This window comes from Protomyctophum parallelum (assembly GCF_964188405.1).
Source record: "Protomyctophum parallelum genome assembly, chromosome: 2".
Taxonomy (NCBI): domain Eukaryota; kingdom Metazoa; phylum Chordata; class Actinopteri; order Myctophiformes; family Myctophidae; genus Protomyctophum; species Protomyctophum parallelum.
The window spans coordinates 11,559,672-11,575,261 of record NC_139699.1 but is presented as its reverse complement, the minus strand read 5'-3'; the positions used below and the strand labels follow the sequence as shown (position 1 = coordinate 11,575,261).

At 44.4% G+C, this 15,590-nt stretch overlaps 2 protein-coding genes across 2 annotated transcripts in view; one reads left to right on the top strand and one right to left on the bottom strand.

Annotated features, from left to right (window-relative positions):
* Positions 1–15,590, top strand: part of LOC310854968 (protocadherin-17-like) — a 319,220-nt gene that overhangs the window by 187,898 nt on the left and 115,732 nt on the right. The window lies entirely within an intron of this gene.
* LOC310854504 (parafibromin-like) lies at positions 695–2,242 on the bottom strand (the record flags this gene model as incomplete). Its single annotated transcript, XM_083759184.1, has 1 exon — positions 695–2,242. The coding sequence occupies one exon, from the start codon at positions 2,240–2,242 to the stop codon at positions 695–697; it is 1,548 nt and encodes a 515-aa protein (XP_083615310.1).

The window sequence follows — 15,590 nt, the reverse complement described above, 5'->3', positions numbered from 1 at the left end:
TGTGCATATTTTCAACATTCAGAGTGTTTAAGTACTCTTTTGTTTATACTCTATTGTCTGTATTGTTAAGTACAGTGCATTCTTATGAACATGGTTGTACTGTATTTATGACATTTATACATTTTATCCAAGGTTAGGTATATGCCTAGGCTATAAAGAAGCACACATGCCTGTCTGAATATACAGTGAGTAAATCACCTGAAATATATTACTGTGATAAATAATAGCTTATTTGCGAGACATACACATGGTTATCTTTTGTTTTCCCTTGTGCTTTGTGCTCGTGTTTGGGCCACGTTCTGGTCCAGGGTTTAGTACCGGAGGTGGGGCTTGTGTTTGACCATGTGCCGCTCCAGGGCCTCCCAGAAGGCCGGTCCAGGGTTTAGTACCGGAGGTGGGGCTTGTGTTGGGGCTTGTGTTTGACCATGTGCCACTCCAGGGTTTAGTACTGTAGGTGGGGCTTGTGTTGGACCATGTGCCGGCCCAGGGTTTAGTACTGTAGGTGGGGCTTGTGTTGGACCATGTGCCGGCCCAGGGTTTAGTACCGGAGGTGGGGCTTGTGTTGGGGCTTGTGTTGGACCATGTGCCGGCCCAGGGTTTAGTACCGGAGGTGGGGCTTGTGTTGGACCATGTGCCGGCCCAGGGTTTAGTACCGGAGGTGGGGCTTGTGTTGGACCATGTGCCGGCCCAGGGTTTAGTACCGGAGGTGGGGCTTGTGTTGGACCATGTGCCGCTCCAGGGCCTCCCAGAAGCGCAGCACGGTGGGCCGGTCCAGGTGGCGCTGGCGGCGGCTCACCTCCAGCACCGTCACGTCCCACCGCTGCACGTTGGCGTCCGTCGTGGCCTCGTCGTACTTCAGGTGGAAGGCCGGGATCTGGGCGAAGATGTCGGCGGGCGAGCCTCCAGGCAGCAGCCGCGGCCAGCCCTTGAACTGCCAGGCGGGGCCCTGCACGAAGACGGCCACGACGCGCTCCCAGTCCGCCGCCGTCAGCTTGAACGGCTGGTCGGTGACCCGGTAAGGCGCGGTGGCGCCGGTCGAGGAGTCCTTGCGGTGCTGAAGCAGCACCTCCCTGTCCCGCGGGATGCCCCGCCTCCTCTTCTCCTCCGCCGTGACGAAGGTGGCGTCCTGCAGGAGGTCCTTGGCGTTGGCCATGGTGATGAGGGAAGTGCTGCCGGCGGGGACCACGATGATGGGCGTCCGAGACGTTCGGCTGTGCCTCTTCGGCGGGTGCACTTTGGACTGTGGAGCGGGATGGGGGAGCGGCTGGGGAGAGGCCGGAGTGGTCAGGGTCCTGCTGTCGGCCGACGCTCCCTCCGTCACGGAGGTCAAGGTCGTGTCCTCGTAGAAGCCCTCGGCGGTGTCGACATTATTAAAGACCTGCGTTTGCGCCTTTCCCGTCTCGGCAGGGACGGGTTGATCCTTCCCGACGGAGGGGTCCGCCCGGGCCGCGTTCTGTTCCTTCTTCTCTTTGGCTCTTACGGACTGAAGGATGGCTAATATGTTTTTGGAGAAGTCCTCTTTCTTGGTGCTCCGGAGGACGGTGTTCCTGCAGCCCCAAACAATCTCTCTGCTGACGTTTCCCTGCGCGGTGACGACGCCCGCATCCACCAAGCGCCTGTTCTTCAGTGTGACGACGTTATGATGAAACACGCTCTCCGCGGGCGTACCGTCAAAGCGGTTGTCCAGGTCCACGTCGGCGTCAGAACACACGCCTTGTCTGTGAGCCTCGAGACGGACGGCGGGACACTCCCGTTCTGCAGGTCGTTCCTCGTCCTCAACCCTCGCTCTTTTGGCTCTAGGCGATGATGCCGCCTCATCAGGCGATGATGATGGTGATGATAATGGCGATGATGCCGCCTCATCAGCTGCTCTTTTGCGTTTGATTGTCAGATCCATTTCCGGGAAGGCGCTTCCCCCGATGCTCGCCAAGGTCGAACCCTCGCCGTTGAGGTACGACAGCATGGCCTCCCGATCGGGCTTTCTGACGACGGGAACGCTTCCGGCTGTGGCGAGTATCACGTACGACGGATGGGCGAGGCGCTCGTTGGCGAGCAGGAACAAAACAGAGTCGAGCGTGTAGTACTGCTCGGGCTGCCCCTCCTTTCCGGTTCCCCAAACGACGTAGTTGGTCTCGGCGTTCTTGGGCCAGGACGACTCCCCGAATACCACTCGGTCTCCTTCAGTGACGATCTCCTTCTTCTGGACGTTGTACCGGCGGATAACACTCAGGACGTCCTCCATCTTCACACGTAGTCATGAGTCAGTTGGAAAGGACCAGCCTTTACACATTAATGAATGAATGAACAGTTATCAGCATCTTACGGGAGACCAACCAGTCTGTCTGTCAGACAGTTAGGACGTCACTGTGATGTCAGTCGTCTCCATATATGGGGGCGTAAAGAAAACGTCAAGAATCAAGAAGCAAGCAGCTATAAGACGAGATCAAGCCCAAAAAGAAAGTAAATAAAAATCACACCTGTGTGAAGTGAGGGGCGCTCTTCCCTCAAACATCACACTTGTGTGAAGTGAGGGGCGCTCTTATCACATACATCATCATACATCACATTCTGTGCTCAGCCAATTGTTTGTCAACGCTGTAGCCCCGTAGCCAGAGTCCAGATTCCATTCCCCGTAGCCAGAGTCCAGATTCCATTCCCCGTAACCAGAGTCCAGATTCCATTCCCCGTAGCCAGAGTCCAGATTCCATTCCCCGTAGCCAGAGTCCAGATTCCATTCCCCGTAACCAGAGTCCAGATTCCATTCCCCGTAGCCAGAGTCCAGATTCCATTCCCCGTAGCCAGAGTCCAGATTCCATTCCCCGTAACCAGAGTCCAGATTCCATTCCCCGTAGCCAGAGTCCAGATTCCATTCCCCGTAGCCAGAGTCCAGATTCCATTCCCCGTAACCAGAGTCCAGATTCCATTCCCCGTAACCAGAGTCCAGATTCCATTCCCCGTAACCAGAGTCCAGATTCCATTCCCCGTAACCAGAGTCCAGATTCCATTCCCCGTAGCCAGAGTCCAGATTCCATTCCCCGTAACCAGAGTCCAGATTCCATTCCCCGTAGCCAGAGTCCAGATTCCATTCCCCGTAGCCAGAGTCCAGATTCCATTCCCCGTAGCCAGAGTCCAGATTCCATTCCCCGTAACCAGAGTCCAGATTCCATTCCCCGTAGCCAGAGTCCAGATTCCATTCCCCGTAACCAGAGTCCAGATTCCATTCCCCGTAACCAGAGTCCAGATTCCATTCCCCGTAACCAGAGTCCAGATTCCATTCCCCGTAACCAGAGTCCAGATTCCATTCCCCGTAGCCAGAGTCCAGATTCCATTCCCCGTAACCAGAGTCCAGATTCCATTCCCCGTAGCCAGAGTCCAGATTCCATTCCCCGTAGCCAGAGTCCAGATTCCATTCCCATGAATGGAGATGCGACGTCAAGGGGAGTGGTTACTGGTTGTTCTTTGACGTGGCCAAAAAAAGGCAGAAAAGTGGATCATAACAAATCATAACAATTGACTCATCTCGGGGGATGTAAAGGTCTGAGGTCTTTTGACCAATGACTGTGAGTTTCAGTTCCTGAGGGATCTTTTAACTCATTCTGACCTGAGATCAGATTTATACGAGGTTTCCACTGGACACACACTGGTCTGATTAACCCATTCTGACCTGAGATCAGATTCAAAAAATGTTAGTCATTCTTCGATTTTTCAAAAATAGCAGACCTACAAGCTCGTATCGCGCCACTCAGTGGCGCGATATGAGCTTGTAGATCTGCTATTTTTCAATAGGTAAAGCATGACATGATGCTAACACCAAAATGGGTTCCCGTTCAGAATGGGTTAAAACAAACCTTCAGTCACAAATGTATCAACTAATGAATTTACTTTAAGACACCGAACAGCCAAAACTTCACGGCAGCTTCACAACTCCGTTGGACTCTCCACTTCAGTGTCGTGGCGCTGCTCTGCGGCGACAGGACACAAGGGCTCCACTGCAACTTTTGTTTGTTTGTTTTATGTCCTTATTGTTGGTGTTTACCTTGTTTTATGTGGTGACTGGTACACTGTTGAAGTGTTGATCACACACGAACGAGGAATGTGCACTTGAACTTCTGACTTCTGTTATTTCCATTGACCTCGACGCCAATTCACTTGACTTCTGTTTGTTTGCGTGTGCACCCGCCGACGCAGCGCAGCGGTGGGTTGCATAATATTGACGCTTAGATCCAATCCTACATAGATTAGGACCCATCCCCTCAATTACAATCACACATGATGCCGTATAATGCTTAATTTCACCATTACGTGAGCCTCAGCCTGCTCGTCTATATGAGCGACCTCCTCTCCGAGCCAGCGGAGCGGACGCTTGCATAATATTAGTGCACTGCATTCCACGCTTCACACTTCTGCGCCAATAGACAACAATTACTAAAAGCAATCTGCTTCTGTCCATTTACCCTGGGTGTGTGTGTGGCCATGCGATACTACTACATGTGAAGGGCACAATAATGGGTTTAAATTAAACACAGCTGAAACATGACGTACGTACCCCCACCTTCACTTATTGTGGCCCTCAGGTTAATGTCAGAATGCTGATATATTATTGGTTTCAGCTGTTTACAATTCCACAACATGCAAACATGACCCGCTTTAATTACTTCAGTCTAAATTAGTAGCTCAATGCTCAACACAAGTATAATTTAAGGCATTTGAATGAATGTTCATTTTCAGGATTCCAATTCAAAAATAGCAAAAAATAATTCAAGATTTCAATTTGAATATAGCAAAACATATTTTTGGGACGACAGTAATATATGGCCCTATATAGGGAGGGAATGTGGAAATATAGTGGCCCTCTCCATCGTCAGAGTTGCCCAGCCCTGCTCTAGCACGAGACACTGACTGGAGCATGCACAGCTTGTTATTCCATGGACGTGTCTTTCTGTATGATAATCTTCTCTAAGTGTGTGTCTGTACAGATTACCTTCATACATATAGACTGTTTTCCCCCATACAGTCATGTGTATAATTGGAGGCCTTGCAATCAATTTTATTGAGCTGCGGAAATTATGAGAACGGCTTGCATCATGATATCGACTTATCGGGAAACAGAGGAAGAAAAGCTCAATGTTGCAATTCAGTACAAATAATAATTATTCTTTGCTTGATATGCACAAGTGAGACTTGAGCTCACTGTATGTTTTTTGCCTCGAGTGTAATTATGTTAATTAATCTCTCTCACAAAAGGGAGCAAGATTAAACATCCATGATTGCAGTGGCTGAACTTTACGGCCCATCAGATTTGCACGTTGCTCCGAGTCCCGTGTGATCTGTTTGTTTTCAATTAGGCCTGAAAGTATGAGGAATGTTCTGGCAGAGAGAAGAGGGGAAGACCAGCACCTTTGAAATTCTGCCACGGCCCTCTGCCTGTTCATCCTGAACACTGGAGCTTCCCTAGCAGTGGAGCGCGCGCACGCACACACACAAACTCTCCATAATAATGTTGTCTAATTAGCCATATTTTATTATTTGGCCTTGATCAAGCAAAGGGATTATCCTTCACAACGAAGTGCCTGCACTGCACATGCAAGGCCGATGAAGAAATTCTACTGCACGAAATATTCTACCCTTCAGCAATATTTTCACCACTTGCATAATATGACTGTGTGTTGTTTCTTTTAAAGGGGCCATGCTGATGCAAAGCCCCATTCCTCCTCTCGTCGTGTTCTGTCTCTTGACACACACCCCCTGCTGTGTTCCATACTAACACATTTCCTTACCTTGCAGCTACTGTACCACAGATAGTGATATAACTCAGACTTGCATTGAAAAAGCATCTAGAACATTATCAGAGATTTCTATTTGACATACATGTGTGTGAGTCTGAATTGGTATTGAATCAATGCATTTTTTCTTTGATTGACAGACCAAAAGTCCAAAAGGGTGTTTATGTGAGAGGTCATGAAATAGGGATAAGAGCAGTTGAGGCTAAATTGTTGTGGTATCTGGTTTCTACCATTGTACACTATACACAGAGACTTAGGGCCGATTCATAATCCTATTTTATAGCTGAGGGGGGGGGGGGGGGGGGGGCGGGGTAGTCGGGTAGTCGGGTAGTCGGGTACCGTCCTAAAGTCGGCTCTTCGGTGCTACTGAAAATTTCTGACGAGCCAAAATAATTTCGGCACTACAGCACCGAAACAGCGGTAAAATAGGAGTATGAATCGGCCCTTAACCAAAACTGGAGAGCAGAAGAGAATTTGTGAGACACGGCAGACAGCAGACGGAGAGATGTTCCTCGATGTTGTTTTATTTTAAAGTACAGCACAGCACAACAGGTCGGCCGACGTGCTCTACACAAGGCTTACGCCCAACTGACTAGTTTCTAATACAAATTCAACTGGTTATATGAGTCACAATACACATTTGCTCCAGACAGTGTGAGATTCCCCAGATAGGAACTGAACTCAAGACAAAATATACTAAAAACAAACCATCACCCTGGGGGTCCTGGCTGAGAGTGAGACAAGCCCCCACAGCCAACACGTACACATTTGTTCAAGAACATGAAATATTTAGAATTATCGGTTGCCATATATTACATTGGTCTACTTGCATGACCTCCATACACACACCACTGACTTCATAGGTTTGCCAACTCCCAGAAATTAAAGGGACAACTATTCTGGCGAAATGCATAGACATGCATTTTGGCGCAGTTATCTAACTATTAATTCTACAGATACACCTCTTAGTTATCTAACTATTAATTCTACAGATACACCTCTTCCGTAGCACTGTGCAAGACTGCTGCTCGCGTGTATGGACCCATCTCCAAACGTGACGGCGCTCTGCGTGCCTCCACGCACCTCGTGCAACGTTGACCTGTGCTCTGGCCTGAATGTCCGCGGCTTACAAGCAACAAACATGTGCTTGCACACGTTCTTCATTTACTTTGTTCTCGCCAAAATCCACTCATAGGTTCGCGCCGCCATTTCCTTCTTCTTGATTGGCTACCGCAGATCATGTGACACGCGTGTCATGCAGTGAAATGCATGTTGGGATGCAGATGCATGACGGGAAGCAAGTAACTAATTTAATGGGTCACAGTTTTCTGTGCAACATCGCCATCATGTTAACAACTAATCCTGCTACACCACATGTACTAACCTATAGAATCCCCCAACAGTAAGACTCGGTGGTGTGTTAGGCTGCACAACAGTGACAATTGGTGGTGAAAATATGCTAATTCCGTGCTCGGACACACCAAGGGACACAGCCAGGGACACGCATAGCTGTCTATAGGAGTGGTTGCACCACTCAAAAAGTAAGCCTAGTCATTTTACAAAAGGCTCATTCTCCAGAGTCATTGTCATTCATGTGTGTTCCATTTCTATGATTGTGTTTTCAATGCTTGGTAGTATGCAGCAAATGCTTAGTTGTGTGTACTCAATGAATGGCATTTGTGTGTCATTTGAAAATATGGCTGTGTACCAAATGAAAGTTTCATTTTGTTCCATTTTGGGAACAGTTACGAGATTTGATGGCAAAGAGTCATCTTGCAATCTTGTCAGGGTTTAGCGTGTGTGAGGTTTGAGAAAGCCGTTATTGTTTTGAAAACGTGTTAACAATCGTGAAAAACTGTAATGGCACAGGCAGCCTCTTCACATACAGTCCTATTGAAATAAATGTCAGAGCTGAAATCGACATGTAAATGTGAAATAAATGCTTAACACTCTTTGGGTGAGTGTGGTGTTGTTTAACAAGCTTGTGCTACTCACTTTGCCTGTCTAAAATAATATGTTTAATTCAGCTGATTAGAATTGATTGGTTCTTGGGTAGGTTCCAAAAAACAGAAGTAAATACATGTAATTAGCCATTCGCTAAGTCCCTCCCCAACCCGTCCTTGTCCAATAGGCACGTTAGCAGCGAGGAGACAGGGCAAGCTGTCCTTCTCCCCCACAGAGATGTTAAAGGTTTTATGACATTCATTTTCATTTATTTTTCTTTTTTCTTTTAGGTTTTATGACCTCAATTACACCCAAAAAACCTGAACTTTGAACATTCAGTGGATTTTCTGTGGTCTGAAGTTTTCTTTGGGGTTTTTTGGGCATTTTGAGCTACAATGAAAACAGGCAACACAGTGAAACAGTGACATCTGCTGGCAAATCCCATTGACATATATGGGATTTGCAGTAAGTGATGTCACTTACTGCCGGCAAATCAGAGCACCTGTTTGAGCCAGAAAACCCCAGATCACAGAAAATCTACTGAATGTCAAAAGTTCATGTTTTTTGGGTGCAATTCAGATTAGAAAACCTAAAAAAAACAAGAACAATTCCAAAACCTTTTTTTTAATGTCACAATCCCTTTAAATGACGGGATTTCTCCATATAAATAATCAATCATTTCAGTAGCAAGAGCATCACAATGTCTTCTAAATCTAGTCAACCAGGCCTGCAGTAGGCTATGCACTGGGAAAATTAGCATGACATTATTTAAATAAACTAGAAATACAAAATCAACTTTTCCTGCCACACCCGTTCAAAAGGTTATCTCTTACCTGCCATGCCCGTCTTGCGACGTGTTACGACGACCCCCGTTTACGGCAGGTCTCTTACGGCACCCGCCTATGGCCTGAACGGCATCCATCTTGAAGCGAACGAGAGATAAACAAAAACGGTCGAAATACGGTCATCCGATCTCCATAGAGTCCCATAATATAGCCGCGAGGATATATCTCCACAACACACATATGTGTTGACCACCTGACTGACAGGAGTTTTATGTTGCATGGTAAGACTACGGATATTAGTATTATTGCCATCACCTGGGTGGGACAGTCGCGTAACTTTCTCTACGTTAAGCCGTGTATTATATGTTCAACAACACAGCCATGCAAAATAACATTGACAGCTATGAGGTGACGAAAGCTTGACCTGCATAGCAACAGTTGCTAAACTATTTGTATTGGCCGCATTGGACAATCTCTTTTTGGGGTGGGATTTAGCGAAAGGGTAATTGGCCTTCCCGTAATACAGCAGTAAAGTCCTGATGTCATCACGGCCCTTTGAACATGGCAATTCTTCACCATTGGAGGGGAATGAATAACCCAACAGGAGCTAAACGCCCATGGTCAAATCAAACGCATGCATACACGCACGCGCAAACATGCACACGCACGAACGCACGCATGTGCACACACACACACACACACACACCGACACATAAATCCAAGAGGAAATTGTCCAAAGCTTGATATGCTTGGCCTCGCTCAACCTTTATTGATCAGCTGCCTAGTGGAGGGCAAGGTGAAGGACGTTCGACCATTACATGGATAGGAATTAGAGAGAGAGAGAGAGAGAGAATCACTGATGCATTAGAAACCCATACTTGTAACAACCTGTCTCACAATAATAGCCGGGGAGCCACAGGCCCGGTTAAGGATTAACCTGTGATGTCATGACATACTTTTTATTTGTATTTTTTCTATTCACTTGGTCATTAAGGTCCACAGAATGAGAGGTCTGCTCTGGTCATTAAGGTCCACAGAATGAGAGGTCTGCTCTGGTCATTAAGGTCCACAGAATGAGAGGTCTGCTCTGGTCATTAAGGTCCACAGAATGAGAGGTCTGCTCTGGTCATTAAGGTCCACAGAATGAGAGGTCTGCTCTGGTCATTAAGGTCCACAGAATGAGAGGTCTGCTCTGGTCATTAAGGTCCACAGAATGAGAGGTCTGCTCTGGTCATTAAGGTCCACAGAATGAGAGGTCTGCTCTGGTCATTAAGGTCCACAGAATGAGAGGTCTGCTCTGGTCATTAAAGTCCACAGAATGAGAGGTCTGATCTGGTCATTAAGGTCCACAGAATGAGAGGTCTGCTCTGGTCATTAAGGTCCACAGAATGAGAGGTCTGCTCTGGTCATTACGGTCCACAGAATGAGAGGTCTGATCTGGTCATTAAGGTCCACAGAATGAGAGGTCTGATCTGGTCATTAAGGTCCACAGAATGAGAGGTCTGCTCTGGTCCTTAAGGTCCACAGAATGAGAGGTCTGCTCTTGTCCTTAAGGTCCACAGAATGAGAGGTCTGCTTTGCCAGAAACATTGCAAAAGAATTATGGCCATTTTTGTATACCACACCATAGACAACCAATATTAGGCAAAATTGCATCATACCAATTGCGACATGTCAAACTAGGGGTTTTCATGATTCTGAATCCATTCCAAGCATTAGTTTTGCACGAAGAACACTCAGCACATTTGGGCAAGTGGATATGGCCGAATTTAGGCCAAGGAGTGTTTTTCGTGCAAAACTATAATGCTTGGAATGGATTCAGAATCATAAAAAACCCCTAGTTTGACATATGATGAAATTTTGCCTTATATCGGTTGTCTATGGTGTGGTATACAAAAATGGCCATAACGCTTTTTCCGCAATATTCCCGGCAGAGCAGGACTCTCATTCTGTGGACCTTAATGACCAAATTAATAGAAAAACTACAAATAGAAAGTATGTCATGACATCACAGGTCCTCTCAAGTTTTTTGGTGCTGGCTCCCCGGCTATAAATCATCAGATAATACGTTTTTCAGCAGCCAATATGCACACATATAACAAAGCATTTGGAATGTTCAAGCACTCAAGGTTATCATCAACTAATGTCACCAATCCTTTTCCGGTAACTATACGCACAGGCTGGCTTCATCCACCCGTCTGTCGACAGATGCTGTTCTTTTTATTGATGGTCAAAGCTCATCTCTACACTGCAGCATGTCAAGAGTATCAATGAGTATACATCACAGAGGGGGACTCGGTCACCTCAACCCCCAAAACAACAATAAATCTAGTGGCAAGAAGGCCTTGTATGATATGAGGGGAAAAACCTTTCCCCAGCTAATGAGGAAAGGTGTGTGACAATGAAGGACACTACCTCAAATGGGTTTCTGTCAACACTAGACCGTTATATGCTTAGTTCATGCTGTGTCGTACCACAGTGAACTTCAATAGTGAAGTTGTAGATCTGCTGGGCTATTTGTTTTTAAATAATCGACGAATTGATCAGTCTGATTAACTACTCAAAGTGTATATCAGCTGTATTTCACTTCAGTGCATGTGTGCAGCTACTTGGAAATCCAAACTGTGAAGCCTGTTAGTAAGCAAATACAAAAATCTAAATAAACGTGTTACCAGTTTGCCTGATTTTGCTATGAGATTAGGTTGTAGCCTCTACAGTGCAACATGACCATTATGTACATGTACATATCGTCTTATTAAAAATAATTATGGCCCTGGGCCTTTGTTACACAAAATGTATCCAAAAGTCTGAGATCTTTTCGTGCACAGCTGCATTCTGGGACCTTACCATTAGCTTTAGAAACAGGTAGATTCATTGGTATACTATTCATTGGTATTCATTCATAATCCTGGCCGTGTACATGGCCAGGACTATATTCAGTGCTTACAAAATGTTTAGCATTTAATTAAATGGTGAGATATTCCAACACATAAAGTTGCAACTTGCAATGCCTGTTTATTGCAAAAGGAAACAAGAAGAAAAGAAACATATAACAGCCATAAAAACATTCATATTATTCAAGTGTGCAGGTTTAAGCATTTATATAGACACTTCCGTGCATAAATATCATTTACCTTTTATCATTTAAAAACCTTCTTCATAAAGACCACAAGCATTACCATACTGTAGGCTGCAACCTATATAAAAACATAATACAATTTAACTTTTTGTTGTAGGCCTACTTTTGAAAACACAGTTTAGGACGTACTTCACAATAAATACAACATATCAAAACACGGAATACAAAGCAATACAAAGAAGATAGATGTCATATTTGGCTCCTGTGGGGCTCCTATTCTGTTCTATTATTTATTCATTTGTCTCGTCTTAACCCATTTAGGCCTGACGTCGAAATAAAATAATATATTTATTTTCCTGAAAAACCCATATTTCGATGTCAGTCGTTCTCAAACATATTCACTTCAAGGACCCCCAAATATATATGACATTGGCCGCCGACCCCCCATCTGAAAATATGTAGTTCCAGGGACCTTCCAGAAGCAAAGATTTGAGTTAAAAACTCGCTCTGAAATAATATATATTCAAATTTCAGGCACATTTTCATGATTTTTCAAAAATGGCAGACCTTACACAGTTATTTACTCAGAAGCACTTCATTTAAAATGCATTAAGGAACAAATGACACACCAACGAAGGCAAAGGAAAGTTGAATACAAGATGTTGTTCATAGCGCGGCACCGAGTGCCGTGCTATGAACTTGTAGGTCTGCCATTTTTGAAAAATCACAAGCTTGTAGATCTGTTATTTTTCAATAACTAAAGCATAACATAATGCTTAAAACACCAAAAGGGATTGCCGCCCAAAATGGGTTAAAAGGTCTTTGTATGATGATGATATTTCAGTGTCCTTATCATCTATATTTCAGCCTTTTTTGCATTAATCATTTGTAATGATAAATAAAACATGCTGTTTGTTTGCATCTTCTAGTGTATTCAACTTTCCTTTGCCTTCGTTGGTGTGTCATTTGTTCCTTAATGCATTTTAAATGAAGTGCTTCTGAGTAAATAACTGTCTATCACTGTGTTAATCAAGACCGGAGAGACACAAAAAATCTAAATAACCTCTGCAACAAGATACTTATTAGATGCTAGACACCAGTTAGACAACAAACTTTCCTCAAAATGCAAAATGTTGTCCTCCCCCCCCCCCCCCCCCCCACACTTCCATCTGATTATTTTTCACAATTAGATGAAGTATGAATATGAACTATGAACAAAACCACAATGACAATACACCTGAAAAACCAACCTAAAACACAATAGGCCTATACTCCTTTGGACTCATTGACGGTACAGTGGAAGGGTTCAGCCAAGTGGCTCAGCCAATCACCTCCCTCCATCCCCACCACAGTTAATTGTGATGTACAGTAGGGGACAGGTCAGAGGTCGTGCTAGTAAAAATAATTACTGCGTCTAGCCGTCTACTGTAGCTATTTCAGGTTGTCCATACGTAGCTGTGTGTAATGATTCATCAAGCAGTTTCATTTCAAGACATGTTCTTCATAATTAATCTTTCATAGGTTGTGTTATGAATTATGACCTTTATCTGCTTGACCCAGTTCGTGTTGAATAACTTCAATTTGCGTAAGTAAGCATGAATACCAGGACCTGTCAAATACTTATATATATATTCTCTATGTGTATAAACTTCACAACTTGCCGTGTGACCCTGCCTGGTGTCGTCTTCTTCTGCAGACACGCACACACTTATAGTTAGAAGGAGTCTCTTGGCGCGGGCCGTGGCTCAGCGGTCCAGGCACCTTGGCCGGTATAGTCCGAGTCTGGCAGTGTGCCGCGGGTTCGACTCCCGATCCCGACGGCCTTTACTGCATGTCACTCCCCCATCTCTCTCCCCATTTCTTGTAAGCCTACTGTCTGTCCCTCTATAGAAAAAAATAATAAATAGAAAGCCTCTTACGAGGGCCACATGGTTGGTCAACCGAAAACACAACAGGTTGATTGATTCATCTGGCCAGCAATGAATCAAAATATAGGCTACAGTATATGGGAATATAGTCGTATGGTGAGTGGTGAGATAATCATATATCGGGAGTGCGTCCATGCATGGGCAACTTTTTAGTTTTTTTCAACCACGGTTCATGTTTTAGGTTGTTATTAGAGAAAGTGAAAGATGAGTGTTAATCTTTTTTTTTCATTTGCTGCTTACTTTTGTTTTAGGGATTTTAGCTGTTTTTGACAGGGGGCGGGGGCATTCGAGCATGGGGCTAAATATGTATTTTTTTACAAGATTTTATAGCGATTTGAATGTGAAGGAGGCCTACTGGGGGGAAGCCTCAATATGTCAGTCAACGGCTAAAATCCCCAAAACGAAAGAAAGCAGCAAATAAAATAAGAATTATACTCATCTTTCACTTTGTCTAATAACAACCTAAAACCTGAACCTGGGTTGAAAAGAACTAAAGTTGTCCTTTAAGATGAACATGATTATTGTCCTTGTCTCTACGTCTCTATTTCCACCAAATGAATTCCAGTGATGAGAAAGAAGGAAGTCATTCCCATATCTAAGGAGCTCCATAACAGCAGCCTTGTCATAAAGCTCCCTCGGCCCAACAACGATTTGTAATTTGTAATTACAAGGATTGATTAAAATGACCTCGCTAGGGGTTGCAATTTATTTTTAGAAAAGAAATCCAATTATTTGACCACAAGGCCTTCAAGCTGACAGATCTGTTTTCTTCTAAAGCATATCTGGAAGTAAAGAGACACAGCTGTCTCTCGGAGCTGTCTGTCTGGCTGCTACGTGCCTCGCTAAACCAGCATTTATTTATTCACATGCCTCCATTGCTATTTGCTATGCAAATTATACTGTAAGCTCTATTTACATTGGTACTGTATCTGGTGCCCTGCAACCTAGTGACTGAATAATATACACATTACACACACATTTATTTTGGACAAACCATGAACCTGTCACAGCAACATCACATCACTCAATGCATCATTCATCGATCATAAACAAATGCTTTCCATTGGTTTTAAAACCCATTTTGGGCGGGAACCCCATTTGGTGTTTTAAAGGCATTATGTTTTACTTTAGCTATTGAAAAATAGCAGATCTACAAGCTCATAGCGCGGCACTCAGTGCCGCGCTATGAGCTTGAACTTGTAGGTCTTGAGCTTGAGCTTGAACTTGTAGGTCTGCTATTTTTGAGAAATCGTGAAAATGTGCCTCAAATCTTCGAATATATATTATTATATTATATATATATTATTATTAATATATATTATTACAGGGTGAACATTTTAACTCAAATCTTTGCTTCTGGGGAGGTCGCTGGAACAACATATTTTCAGATAGGGGAGGCGGAGGCATATTACATATAATTTTTGGGGTCCTTGACATGAAATACTGAGCACCACTGATACAGAAACATAAGGTTTTTCAGAAAACTGATTTTGAAGACATTTTTTTTTATTTCGACGTCATGCCAAAATAGGTTAATCAGATCAAATGTGACAACCGTCAGTTTGTCTCTCTGAAATAAGATGCTCATGTTTTTATTTCCCATCAACATGCCAGCTTGTTATGTGAGATATGAACTGTAATAGAGACATAACAACAGAATGTACACATATCAAAATATATTATCTATCTTTGTCTTCCTGAGAGGACCAATGGGTTCAAGTTATTATCTTTGAACTTGAATGTGATTTCCACAACATTTGTCATGGTATGCTCCGTAAATAAAATTGTCCAAATCACTTTTTCCACTATAGTAGGCTACAAATTTAATCTTACAAAACTGTGATTCTCTAATCTGTCTCTATCAATCTTAGTTGGGATCTGTGATAAGATTATCATTTATTATCAAGTGACGAGCATTCCCCAGCCACTCCCCTATACACACATTGCACGCACGCACGGACGCACACACCATCATCATCGGCGGTCACTCGTATCCGAGTATGACTGTCCTCCTTGGTCCTTGTGGGTCGTCAGGTGGCGATGGAGGCCGATGCTGGACCCGATTACTCTG